Below are 12,712 nucleotides of genomic sequence, written 5' to 3'. Positions count from 1 at the left end.
GGTTATTTGTTGATGTACAATTTTGGAAATACACAAAAAACTTAATGTAAATGAAAATAATTATTATTTGAAGAAGAGGCCACAAGAAGACAGTTGATTAGTTTATTGGGGTAGGGGTTGTTTCAAGGTCAATGGTCACTCGAAGGTCACTTACCCGTAGCGGTGGCGGACCACATCTCGGCTCAGTCGCTCCGCCAGGTAGGCCCCAATCCTGTCCAACTTCTCCGGGGCTGAAACCGCGTAGAAGGTGAGCTTCTCCATGTCTGACTTGGACAGGCCATCCTGAAAGAGTAGTACACAAGGGGTTACAGAAGCACCAAATGTAAGAACATTGTCAGAAACTGAGGTAAAAGGAGAAGTATTGTTGTTTTTGTTATACGGGCATAATGAACATGATGCACTTGTTCAGTCCCCCTCATGGATTTCAAAGGAATGGAAAAGTGTAAGATATAGGGTGGAAAATCCCTCAAGCTTAAGTTTACAGCAATTGAAATCGATGAGCGGAGTGAACAAATCAGGAAGAAGAGTGGAGAATCGGAATTCAGCGCTGTAGTAATACCATAACGGTGGGTGGGGGGGGCAAGTCATTTTCAGGAAAGGCAGTTCGAAAAGCAGATTCTGCCATTTTTTCAATAATTCTAGCCCAATCACCACTTGAACTGGACAGGGAATTGAAAAAGACCTTTCAATTCATGAGAAATGTCCAATTCAACAACACTGAAAATGCCCATAAATTCAAATAAAAATTGTAATTCACATACAGTACCATTGAAATGTTTGGACACACCTACTCATTCAAGGGTTTCTCTTTAATTGTACTATTTACTACATTGAGGAATAATAGTGAAGACATCAAAACTATGAAATACATGGAGTCATGCAGTAAGCAAAAAAGTGTTAAACATTTTTTTAAATGTAGATTCTTCAAAGTTGCCACCCTTTGCATTGACAGCTTTGCACACTCTTGGCATTCTCTCAACCAGCTTCACCTGGAATGCTTTTCCAACAGTTTTGAATGAGTTCCCACATATGCTGAGCACTTGTTAGCTGCTATTCTTTCACTCTGCGGTCTAACTCATCCCAAATCATCTCAATTGGGTTGAGGTTGGGTGATTGTGGGGGCCAGGTCATCTGATGCAGCACTCCATTACTCTCCTTATTGGTCAAATAGCCCTTAAGCAGCCTGGAGGTGTGTTGGGTCATTGTCCTGTTGAAAAACAAATGATAGTCCCACTAAGTGCAAACCAGATTGGATGGCGTATCGCTGCAGAATGCTGTGGTAGCCATGCTGGTTAAGTTTGCCTCTCGAGAATAAACGCTAATGATTGATTTTGAGACTGGTCTCTGTCCATTTTATGCAAATAAAAGTCTTACAAATTCTTAGAAGTGGGCAGAGTGTTTCATTTAATTGGGTATTAAAACATGTAGGAATTTAATTCCAGTAACACAAACCTCATGAAGCTGGTTGAGAGAATGCCAAAAGAGTGCAAAGCTGTCCTCAAGGCAAAGGGTGGCTACTTTGAAGAATCTCAAAAATAAAATGTGTTTAAATTAACACTTTTTTGGTTACTACATGATTTCATATGTGATATTTCATAGTTTTGATGTCTTCACTATTATTATACAATGTAGAAAATAATAAAAATAAAGAAAAACCCTAGAATGAGTAGGTGTGTCCAAACTTATAACTGGTACTGTACGTCAACCCGATGTGTGGGCGGTGGAAGTTATGGAGTGTTGTCCTTGAATTTAAATCATATAGCCGTTGACGTTAGGGTCAGATGGGGGACGGGAGAGAAAGAGTGTTTGAGAGTTGAGTTATTAATCAAGGTTCAGAGGTAAATCACAGAGGTTAAGACATCGTTAAACGCTGTCACGCGCTGGAACATGCGTGTTCAGATGGATGTCTGTCTGATGTAGAGGGAGGGTGTTCATTAAACTTGTGATCTCCTGACACTCTGGATGCATCCCAAAGAACACCCTATTCCCAATATAGTGCACTTCTTTTGGCAAGGGTCGCAGAGGGCTCTGCTCAAAAGTAGTGCACTATAAAGGGAATAGAGTACCATTTGGGATGCATGCTTTATGGAAAATCACATTCACTGTGTCCTTGCATTCTCCCTATCAGTATGTTTTCTCCATCCCACACATACTGTGTGGGTGTGTGTTTGCATGACAAGATGTCCTCCAAGCCCATTACAATAACACGCAATATTAAATAAAAATACATAATAAATAAAGTATTACATTATACTACACATACAATATTGGACCATGGACACTAATGTACACTATGCATAGGGTTGCAAAACTAGAGATAATTTACCAAAGTTACTGTAAATGTCCTTTTTGTAATAAAAGTATGGCAATCTATGGAAACTTTGGTCATTTATACTTGATTTAAAACATTTACATAAAATATTAATTTTTTCCTCAATCTGTATATCCGTGTCCATATTTACATGACTTTCTATCTGATAGACCATACGGTTCAAGAGAAAATAGCCAAATTAATTTTTTTAAGCATCTAATCAACAATGATATCATTTGCTATCAACTCTGCAACCCTTCCAACTATTGCCTTTAAGAACTGTCACCAGTTTGGCCCCAAAACATTTACAACAAAGACATAGAGATAATAAATTAACTCAAAGTGTGTAAAACAAGGATATTCCACACCGAAACCCTCAAATTAAAAACACCAGTGGTATTCACTTAGTTTTTTGGTTATTTGTATTACAGCTTTGGCATTCTTTTTTTCATATTAAAACATCTTGTTATTTTTCATATATTTTACATGTTATGAATGTTACCTAAAATCCTTTAAAGTTCCCAACAATATGGTAGTTTACTAGTCAATTTTGACATTTACCAGTAACATGCTCTCCCTTTGCAACCCTAACTATGCACATACTTCACTATATAGTAATGGAATATGGTCCATTACATTTTAACTGGGTCAATTCCTGAAATTAATTGATATTCAACTAATTGACTGGGAATTCCCTTCATGAAATGACTGATCTCATGTGGAATTGACCCCAACCCTGTGTTAGATTCTAGCCTGAAATATACTTATTAATAGTACCACACTAGAATGTATTGATTACTTTACATGTATAAGGAATGATTATGTTGGGGTCAATGAAGGGTGAATAGGAACTTGGTGTATGGAAAGTTACTGAGTGAGACATGGGGAAGTGCAGAAAGTTCATATTATGTCCCATGTTTCCAAGGAGGGAGGTGAAGGGCAATAGTTAGTGTTATAGAGTGATAAATGATGCTGACTCATCTAAGCAATAGGCGTCACTATCACTGGTCCTAGGTTGGTAACTGTTCTATGAGCAATAGAGAAAGTTAGTTGGTTATTGGTCTCCATGATAGTGGTGTAAATCAGTTCCTAATAAACGACAAGTAAAGATCACATCCTGTGTCCTCCAATTACATATTAGTCTTTTCAAGATACTGCAGTTAGTCTCTGATAAGGCAGGCCAGCTGCGCAACCAGGGAGGAGCGAGGAATTCGGCTCGAGGTCAAGTCAACAGATGAAGTGAAAAGAAACCCCTGGGACAGGGGCCAGAGGGGCCCAATGCAACAATCCTCCTACTACAGTTCTATCTCAAAAACATTCACTTCCACACCCACGAAGGTTCTAGCATCAGGCAGGGTCATGACTACACCAGTGAGAGGAACCAATTAAGTTCCTGCCTTGCAACAGAGATGCATTGGCTGTCTAGATGTGCAAGGAGTTGACCCCGCCTAGTTGGAGGTAATAAATATATGTTGTTGTGTCATCATGCTTCGTCTTTGCAGCTGTTTGACCCAGTGGGTAAATAAACTTGGTTTGAGCTTTTTTTTGTCGTCCGTTTGAGTTTTTACTCTGTATGTTCAGAACTTGGTTGGAATATTGAACTATTACTATAGTGAATTGAAAAGAGAGAGGAAGAGCACAATAAAGTGAAACCATTTTGGTAACACTTTCTATGAAGTACATATGTATAACATCATTTATGAGTTGCATACACAGCTTCACTTAAAATGCCCATATCATACATTGACACCGTCAAATAAAATGTTACCACGTCAGCTAACTCTCATGCATTTTTCTTTCTATTGTGGAAAATTATTTGCCTGGCTACTCATCCACATCGTTCCGGCAAACTGACCTTTCTTTTCCACGATGAGTCTGGATTTGCCTCCCTCTCTGATGATTTCTAGAACACATTCTGACCATTCTGATTGGTCCCAGAAAGCAATAGGTTGGGCCAGAGCCGGCCTACATGATGACGTTATCAACTTTGATACTCTGATTGGTTAGATTTGTTAGAGACTATCCAATTCCTGATGCATTTGTTTTGTATAACACACCTCCTTTTGAAGTCACAAAAATGACTTCTAGGATGGCAGTTTCAGACCGACTGCACGTAGCAACTGATAGAGCAGAGAAACTAAATTCCGGGTGAGTCATCAGGCAAGAAGATGATCAGGCTCTACTTAAAGACTACAAATACCTACTATTGTGTTTTATAATTGCACATAGAAAGTGTATCTGATACATCTACAACAGAGAGACTTCGTTGTATGTCCTACACATTTTACTCAAGGGGGAGAAGAAAAAAAAAAGACTGTCCCCAGAGTAATGTCGCCAGAGTATTTTTCCAGCACCTGCTGAGTGATAATTCACTTGACAATGTCGCAACCATTTGAGCATTCCGACTCCCCCTGCACCTGTTTGCGTACACTAAAGGCCCTTGAGATTGAGACAGACACAGTGTGAGAGAGAACGAAAAGAGACTCCCTTGTGTATGTGATTCTGCATACTACACACACACACACACACACACACACACACACACACACAATTTGCTTTTTTCATTCAAAACAAGGTTAAGGATTCAAACAGCCGTTAATAAGTTAAGGTTATCAAAAGCGATGTCACACAAATAGATTTGTCAAACCATAACGGTTACGTGCCGCGTTACAGCGGGCCAATTATGGGTAATGTCTGAAATAGCACCCTATTCCCTACATAGTGCACTACTTTTGACCAAAAATGGCGTTTGAACTTGAGGCAAATTTCTCATCATAACAGCGACACAGGGTCTCCAAAGCAAGCTAAGCACTGGGGTAACAATGGGCTTGAATGCATGCACTACCACACAATCCTATTTGTGTTATCAAGTTGGCTGTAGTGACAGCTATTTAGTAAATGGCTTGTTATCGCTATGATAAACTGTTAGAGTGCAATGGTTAGGACTAGATGTGTTAATATTGGTCTGTCAGCTGATGATGACCATTGTTCATCATGACGGTTTAGGGCTGTAGGCAATTTTTTAAATCATGAGATTTAATTATGATAATGAGATGGTGTTTGCCATTTACATGTCATAGGCAAATTAAGATTTTGAAAGATGGTTGGAAACTAAAAGGAAATCATTTGAATAAGTCAAATGAGCTTTGAGGTCACACACTCCATGACTACAAAATTCCATGACTACAAAATTATAACCTACGCTTCCCGAAATGTTTGTTTGGCAGTCGTGTATGCTACTTTGAGGGCATTTCCACTCAGTCTAGGGAAAAACTACAGGAAAGGATTGACATTTTAAACAAATGTCTATAACACATCTTTGGTTATAGACATCGAAGTAATGTCATTAAAATGTCTTGTCAAATGCATCTTGTAACAGAGGTAAAATACTCACTTTGGGGTCCTCTGGGAAGATGTTATCAACCAGGCGTTTGTACCTGGGCCTCAGGGGTCCACAGCAGCCACACACACCTGGAAAACAAAACATACTAATTTTAAAAAACACACAACAGGTGACAACAATAAAACATAAAGTATGATTATCATCTGATCCCAACATTGCATCAATAAATACCATATCACTAATCTATAAATTACCACGCATCATTAATATGGGTAATTCAATTTTGCCTTGACTGTTTATCTACAGCGACTGTCCCTACACGCTGAATCTTGACCTTAAAAGCAAGAAAGCTACAAAATAGAATGGAATAGGTTAACAATTTTAATTAAGGCAAATTAGTATTAACATCACTCAGTTGAATAATCAGCATTAACCAATAACTCAGTGACAGGCGACAAAGTGTGTGCGCGAGCGTGTGCAAGAAAGAAAAAAAGAGATTGAATGCGTTTGTGCACATGTATGCATGTTTGCTCACGCCCAAGTGTGTGCGTGTGTGTGTTCAATTCACATTCATGGCCAGTACGAGACCATTGTCCATCTTCAGAGAAACGTCAGAGCTAGGGTGTTTTACAGATCTCAGGATGCAGTGGACCAAAGCAAAGGTAAAATAACAAGTCAGTCCTGTGACAACAGACCAATGTGGAGAGGTGTTTCACATTAAGAACAGAGCCCAGCACTATGGCCACATTTTATATAACGGCTTCAGGAAAGAAACAATAAGAAACACAGCGCAGCGATCTAAGGCACAGCATCGCAGAGCTAGAGGCGTCACTACAGACCCGGGTTCCATCTCAGGCTGTGTCGCGGCCAGCCACGACTGGGAGACCCCTGAGGCGGAGCACAATTGGCCCAGCATCACCCGGGTTAGGGGAGGGTTTGGCCGGCTGGAATGTCCTTGTTCCATCGCATTCTAGCGACTCCTTGTGGCAGCCAGGTGCATGCACGCTGACTTCAGTCACCAGCTGTACTGTGTTTCTGCCGACACATTGGTGCAACTGGCTTCTGCGTTAAGCAAGCAGTGTGTCAAGAAGCAATGCTGCTCAGCGGGGTCATGTTTCGGAGGGCGCATAGCTCTCGACCTTCGCCTTTCCTGAGTCCATAAGGAGTTGCAGCGATGGGACAAGACTAAACTACCAATTACATAATCATTGGGGACAAAAATAAATAAAAAAATGGGGTAAAAAGTAACAAAAAATAATTTAATAAAAAGTTCAACCATAGAATTTTACTTTACACACAAAAAAATGAACAGTAACACTTTCTATAGTAAAGGGCAACAAGGCAAAAAAACGACTTATTTGGTTGAAAATGTCGTCGATATTAGAAACATTCATTCCAGTGCCAAAATTTACAAAAAAAGTGTAAGTAGCATTATTTTGGTGATAGTCAGTGAGTAGATTCCAAAACTGAGTTTTGTAACTAATGTCGTCACAGTGCCTACAGAAAGTATTCATACTCCTAGACTTATTCCACATTGTTGTGTTACAGCCTGAATTCAAAATGGATTAAATTGGGGGAGGGTTCTCACCCATCTAGACACACACAATAAACCATAAGTTAAAACATGTTTTAAGAAACTTTAGCAAATTTATTGGAAATGCTATACAGAAATATCTAATTTACATAAGTATTTACACACCAGAGTCGAAGCACCTTCGGCAGCGATTACAGCTGTGAGTCTAAGAGCTTTCCACACCTGGATTGTGCAACATTTGCCCTTAATTTTCAAAATTCTTCAAGCTCTGTCAAATTGGTTGTTGATCATTGCTAGACAACCATTTTCAAGTCTTGCCATAGATTTTCAAGTAGGTTTAAGTCAAAACTGCAACTTGGCCACTCAGGAGCATTCACCGTCTTCAAGGTAAGCAACTGCAATGTAGATTTGGCCTTGTGTTTAAGGTAATTGTCCTGCTGAAAGCTGAACTCCTCTCTCAGTGTCTGCTGGAATTCAGACAACCACTAGGATTTTGCCTGTGATTAGCTCTATTGTTTCTTTTTATCCCCACAAAAAAACCTAGTCCTTGCCGATGACAAGCATACCCAAAACATGATGCAGCCACCACTAAGCTTGAAAATATGTAGAGTGGTACTCAGTAATGTGTTGTATTTGCCCCAAACATAACACTGTATTCAGGACAAAAAGTTCATTGCTTTGTCACATTTTCTGCTGTATTGCTTTAGTGCCTTGTTGCAAACAGGATGCATGTTTTGGAATATTTTTATTCTGTACAGTATTTTGGAGTACCTACAGTGTTGTTGATCCATCCTCAGTTCTCTCTTATCACAACCATTAAACTCTGTTTTAGAGTGGTTAAGTTTTGGATTACAATCATGCTGATTTGCCCACCAACACGGGATTGTAATGAACCGATTGCACTCTATCCAATCGTGGCAGCAGAATCTCCAGACAGCGGGACAGACCCTCCCATTATGACTTGGTGTCTTGTTTACATAAGACAACACGTCACCATGACATGTTGAACGAACACTTGACCCCTAAGCCCTTCATGGAGTGACCACTTCCTGATTTGCTTGATTGTGATCATGCAAGTCTGCCAATGTTTTGGGAAAAATTTGCATTGAGACAATGCGCACTTACATCCCAACTGCCAGCTGTCAATACTCCAAAATTCAAAACCCATTAGCGAGCATCCTGTGTCCTGCTGCAACCTGTTTTGTAACTTGACTCGCTATGAAACACTGATAGACAGACTGACACTCAGGTAGTAGATAGTGAAAAAGTTGTAAAGCAAAAAAAATGGTACAGGTGGACACACTCTGCTACTCGTCTGTGACTTCGCTAACGTGGCCTGGCTTCTCAATGTGCCCGCTAGCTACTACAAACTACCTTCATTGACAAACAGAGATGGAAGTATCTAGTGATTTTGGGCACAAATAAAGCACAAGCTACACACTGTGTAACAGCTTGCTGAAGATTAAATTGTAGACATGTTCTAAGAAATCCATCCTGATCACAGTCGGCAGCTGCTAACTCGATATGGTCTGCAGTAACACATCCACATCGAACCAAACCCCCATGACTCCATTTTATTTGTTTTTATGAGCAGCAGAAAAACAAATGTGTAATCAGTGAAAACAAATAAGGTTTGAAAACAAATAAGGAACTGGCTGAAATGCGAAAATATTGTCCCATTACAAAACTAGACCCATAGAGATATCCAAGAATAAACTAACTTTACCACAGTCAGTGTGTGTTCAGAGAGATAATTTACAAACTAAATGCCACATGTTAATGGACATTACTAGAACTCAAAACCCAACCCTCATATGCCAAGGAAAAATCAGATCAAAACCCATGGAATACCACAGGCTCTCCTGGCTGAAGCCCATGCTTGAGAGATACAGTATAAGCATTCTGTTCCACAAAGACTAGTCCACAACCCATTAATGAACTAATATCAGCCTATTGTATTGGGGTTTAAAAAAGGATAGGTGATGACATTTGTTTGCAAGAAAGTAACATCTAAGCAATGAAGCTATGAATAAGACCGTAGCCTAGAGAGTAACTGGAGAAGAATGCAATTGTTGAATTTACAGTTGAAGTCGGAAGTTTACATACACTTAGGTTGGAGTCATTAAAACTTGTTTTTCAACCACTCCACGAAGTTCTTGTTAAACAAACTGCCGTTTTTGCAATTCGGTTAGGACATCTACAGTGTGCATGACAAGTAATTTCTCCAACAATTGTTTACAGACATGAACTCACTATCACAACTCCGGTGGGACAGAAGTTTACATACACTAAGTTGACTGTGCCTTTAAACAGCTTGGAAAATTCCAACAAATGATGTCATGGCTTTAGAAGCTTCTGATAGGCTAATTGACATTTCAGTCAATTGGGGGTGTACCTGTGGATGTATTTTAAGGCCCAACTTCAAATTCAGTGCCTCTTCACTTGACATCATGGGAAAATCTAAAGAAATCAGCCAAGACCTCAGAAAATAATTGCAAACCTCCAAAAGTCTGGAACTTGCTCCCAAGGTTGAACTAAACACCTGAAGGTACCACGTTCATCTGTACAAACAATAGTACGCAAGTATAAACACCATGGGACCACGCAGCCATCATACCGCTCAGGAAGGAGATGCCTTCTGTCTCTGAGAGATGAGCGTACTTTGGTGTGAAAAGTGCAAATCAATCCCAGAACAATAGCGAAGGACCTTGTGACGATGCTGGAGGAAACAGGTACAAAAGTATCTATATCCACAGTAAAATGAGTCCTATATCGACACAACCTGAAATGCTGCTCAGCAAGGAAGAAGCCAATGCTCCAAAACTGCCATAAAAAAGCCAGACTACGGTTTGCAACTGCACATGGGGACAAAGATTGTACTTTTTGAAGAAATGTCCTCTGGTCTGATGAAACAAAAATAGAAATGTTTGGCCATAATGACCATCGTTATGTTTGGAGGAAAAAGGGGAATGCTTGCAAGCCGAAGAACACCATCCCAACCATGAAGCATGGGGTTGGCAGCATCATGTTGTGGGGATGCTTTGCTGCAGGAGGGACTGGTGCACTTCACAAAATAGATGGTATCATGAGAAGGAAAATTATGTGGCTATATTGAAGCAGCATCTCAAGGCATCAGTCTCCATAGCTTGGTTGCAAATGGGTCTTCCAATTGGACAACACACCCAAGCAAACTTCCAAAGTTGTGGCAAAATGGCTTAAGGACATCAAAGTCAAGGTATTGGAGTGGCAATCACAAAGCCAATCACTCAATCCTATAGAAAATTTGTGGGAAGAATTGAAAAAGTGTGTGCGAGCAAGAAGGCCTATAAACCTGACTCAGTTACACCAGCTCTGTCAGGAGGAATTGGCCAAAATTCACCCAACTTATTGTGGGAAACTTGTGGAAGGCTACCCAAAACTTTGACCCAAGTTAAATAATTTAAAGGCAATGCTACCAAATACTAATTGAGTGTATGTAAACTTCTGACCCACTGGGAATGTGATGAAAGAAATAAAAGCTGAAATAAATCGTTCTTTCTACTATTATTGACATTTCACATTGTTAAAATACAGTGGTGATCCTAACTGACCTAAGACAGGGAATTTTTACCAGGATTAAATATCAGAAATTGTGAGAAAGTGAGTTTAAATGTATTTGGCTAAGGTGTATGTAAACTTCAGACATCAACTGTATATAGATATCCTAAACTAAATTGTTTTGTTAACTTTCAAATGTAGCAACAGGTCCATCTAGAATGAACAACAATTTACATAATACCATAGAGGCAGTGTTCTACCAATATAACAATGTGCGCCTTTCATTGTCATTCCCAGCTGTTACACATACTGTGCCTATCTGCATTTTGTCTGGTGGTAATGGGACTACCTTGGCAAAAATGGTGGTCTGCATGTGTGGTGTCCCGTATACAACAGGAGTTCACTGATCCTGGTGCAAAATACATATGGTTTCTCCCTCCCCATATTTACTAATACCATTCAATTCAATAATAAAAAAAGACAACACAAGTAAAAGTTGTGTCCAGTGAAAGTTTAATGCCGTGTGCCAGGTCTCTCCCCATTTAGAGACTTCAATATCAAGCCTGTCTGTCTGTCAGTCAGGACTTCATCACATCATCTTGCAAATCTCCATGTGCTGGCTCTATAAATGTTTCCATGAACACATACACACAGTCACTGTTCTATTACCAATGGCAGTTAAGATGGGTAATATCTGAAACACAAACGGGTACTATGTTGAAGTTTGAACAGGTCGGATACAACCGTCCCAACTATGGTCGCCCTATCAAATGAATGAGGCTGAAATATGGCAAAAGCATCTCCAGTCCATCTGTAGAAATAATAAGCAGAGTTCGTCAGTGACACATGGAATGAAAATGGTGTTGCTATTACTGGACATTTGTGCTGTACAGTATTATTAGTAATCACGTCCTTGTGGATGTGTTGAGTGCCATGTCTCTCTGCATCTCTGAACACATGCACACAGTCACGGTTCTATTACCAATGGCAGTTATGGCTAGGTGATATCTGACACAAACATACAGTGCCTTCGGAAAGTATTCAGACCCTTTGACTTTTTTTCACATTTTGTTAAGTTCTTATTCTAAAACTGATTCAATTGTATTTTTTTCTCATCAATCTACACACAATATCCCATAATGACAAAGCAAAAAAAGGTATTTAGAAATGTTTGCTAATTCATTAAAAAAAAACTGATACTTCACATTTACATAAGAATTCAGACCCTTTACTCAGTACTTTGTTGAAGCACCTTTAGCAGTGATTATTATTTCTTGGGCATGTCGCTACATGCTTGTCACACCTGTATTTGGGGAGTTTCTCCCATTCTTCTCTGCAGATCCTCTCAAGCGCTGTCAGGTTGGACAGGGAGCGTTGCTGCTCAGCTATTTTCAGGTACCTCCAGAGATGTTTGATCGGGTTCAAGTCCGCGCACTGGCTGGGCCACTCAAGGACATTCAGAGAGTTGTCCCAAAGCCGCTCCTGCGTTGTGTTGGCTGTGTGCTTAGGGTCGTTGTCCTGTTGGAACCGTCCTGAGCACCCAGGAGCAAGTTTTCATCAAGGATCTTTCTGTACTTTGCTCCGTTCATTTTTGCCTTCATCCTGACGAGTCTCCCAGTCCCTGCCGCTGAAAAACATCCCCGCAGCATGATGCTGCCACCACCATGCTTCACCGTAGGGATGGTGCCAGGTTTCCTCCAGATGTGACGCTTGGCATTCAGGCCAAATAGTTCAATCTTGGTTTCTGACCAGAGAATCCTGTTTGTCATGGTCTGAGAGTCTTTAAGGTGCCTTTTGGCAAACTCCAAGCGGGCTGTCACGTGCCTTTTACTGAGGAGTGGCTTCCATAAAGGCCTGATTGTTGGATCGTTGTCCTTCTGGAAGGAAGAACTCCAGAGCTCTGTCAGAGTTAACACCGGGTTCTTGGTCACCACTCTGACCAAGGACCTTGTCTCCCAACTGCTCTAGGAAGAGTCTTGGTGGTTCC

The 12,712-nt window shown here is 40.3% G+C and overlaps 1 protein-coding gene across 5 annotated transcripts in view; it reads right to left on the bottom strand.

Annotated features, from left to right (window-relative positions):
• Window positions 1–12,712, bottom strand: part of efr3a (EFR3 homolog A (S. cerevisiae)) — a 248,436-nt gene that overhangs the window by 182,302 nt on the left and 53,422 nt on the right. For all 5 annotated transcript variants that reach the window (XM_024419921.2, XM_024419917.2, XM_024419920.2 and 2 more), the window contains exons 3-4: window positions 5,706–5,782; window positions 155–282 (exon numbers count right to left, since the gene is read on the bottom strand). In XM_024419921.2, coding sequence (XP_024275689.1) covers window positions 155–282; window positions 5,706–5,782 — 205 coding nt within the window. The remainder of the gene's footprint in view (window positions 1–154; window positions 283–5,705; window positions 5,783–12,712) is intronic.

This window comes from Oncorhynchus tshawytscha, linkage group LG10 (genome assembly GCF_018296145.1).
Source record: "Oncorhynchus tshawytscha isolate Ot180627B linkage group LG10, Otsh_v2.0, whole genome shotgun sequence".
Classification (NCBI taxonomy): domain Eukaryota; kingdom Metazoa; phylum Chordata; class Actinopteri; order Salmoniformes; family Salmonidae; genus Oncorhynchus; species Oncorhynchus tshawytscha.
Note: the sequence above shows the minus strand (reverse complement) of the source record. Positions and strands in the feature narration are given on the sequence as shown.